The sequence below is a fragment of the Octodon degus genome, unplaced genomic scaffold (assembly GCF_000260255.1).
Source record: "Octodon degus isolate 3935 unplaced genomic scaffold, OctDeg1.0 scaffold00011, whole genome shotgun sequence".
In the NCBI taxonomy this organism is placed as follows: Eukaryota; Metazoa; Chordata; class Mammalia; order Rodentia; family Octodontidae; genus Octodon; species Octodon degus.
In genome coordinates, this window is record NW_004524587.1 from 7,232,262 (window position 1) to 7,233,410 (window position 1,149).

The 1,149-nt window shown below is 44.3% G+C and overlaps 1 protein-coding gene across 1 annotated transcript in view; it reads left to right on the top strand.

The window, feature by feature from the left end:
- Positions 1-1,149, top strand: part of Wdr59 (WD repeat domain 59) — a 98,985-nt gene that overhangs the window by 28,027 nt on the left and 69,809 nt on the right. Inside the window, exon 3 of the mRNA XM_012513509.2 lies at positions 844-979. Within this exon, the coding sequence (XP_012368963.2) occupies positions 844-979 (136 nt within the window). The remainder of the gene's footprint in view (positions 1-843; positions 980-1,149) is intronic.

Sequence of the window (1,149 nt, forward strand, 5' to 3'; positions counted from 1 at the left end):
GTCATTAAGCTCACTTTGTAGCCCAGGCTGGTCTCAAACTCGCAATGATCCTCATGCCTCAGCCTTCTGAGTGCTGGGATTATAGACAAGTACCACCATGCACAGTTAACTTTTTTTTTTTTTTTCAGAACTGGGGATTGAACTCAGGCCCTTGTGCTTGCCAGGCAAGCACTTATTCTACTGAGCCATCTCCCCAGCCCCATTTCTTGAGCATTATTAGCATTTATTATAATTATTATTCATTTCTCTAGGTTATTATTTCTCTTCCTGATAGATTAAATTTAGTTTCTAGGGAATAGACTTGCAGGGGAATTGGAGATTTTCTGCAGGAAAATGGCTTTATGATAAGTAATGTGTTTAATTTAACACACATTTCGTGAGTGTGGAACACTGCCTAGTGTGTGGGGCATACAAAGATAAATCATTGAAGGCACGGCCCCAGTCAGTCGAATTGGACAAGTCTTAGCATTCATTAGTGGCCCTGCTGCAGAAGTAAATGTAACAATGGAAGTGTAGGCCAGGCTGTGGGCATAGCATGGAAGCCGTAACTGATCTCGCTGAGGCATCAGGATAGCCTGGGAGAAGGGAAGTAGACAGGCTCGCAGTGGATGTGGCAGGGAGAGCCAGCTCTGAGGGGAGGCTCTCACAGGGATCCTGTTCCTGTTTATTTATCCACCAGCTTGGATTACCCTGTGGCTTGCCTGCCTCAAAGTAGATAAGTGTTTTGCCTATCTGGATTGTTTTTTGAGCACTGCTTGCAACCACATGGAATTCTAAACACACATTCTACATGCTAATGCATTGTATTGCTGGATTGCCACAGTGTTGATGTTGTCCTCCTAGCCGCAGGTTCCTCTACATTGTCAATCTAGATGCCCCTTTCGAAGGTCACCGGAAAATCTCTCGCCAGAGCAAATGGGATATTGGAGCTGTACAGTGGAATCCTCATGACAGCTTCGCACACTATTTTGCAGCTTCGGTGAGTTCATGTAAGGAGTATCATCTTTTAAATGTGTCCTCCAGGAGTGGCAGGTCTATGTCCTGTGTGGCGAAGAGACTATAATCCTTATTCAGTCAGGAAAGAGGTTTGGATGATTCTTTGAGAAAAACAGGCAAGTTGCAGATTTATATATTTGTGTGTGCACACAC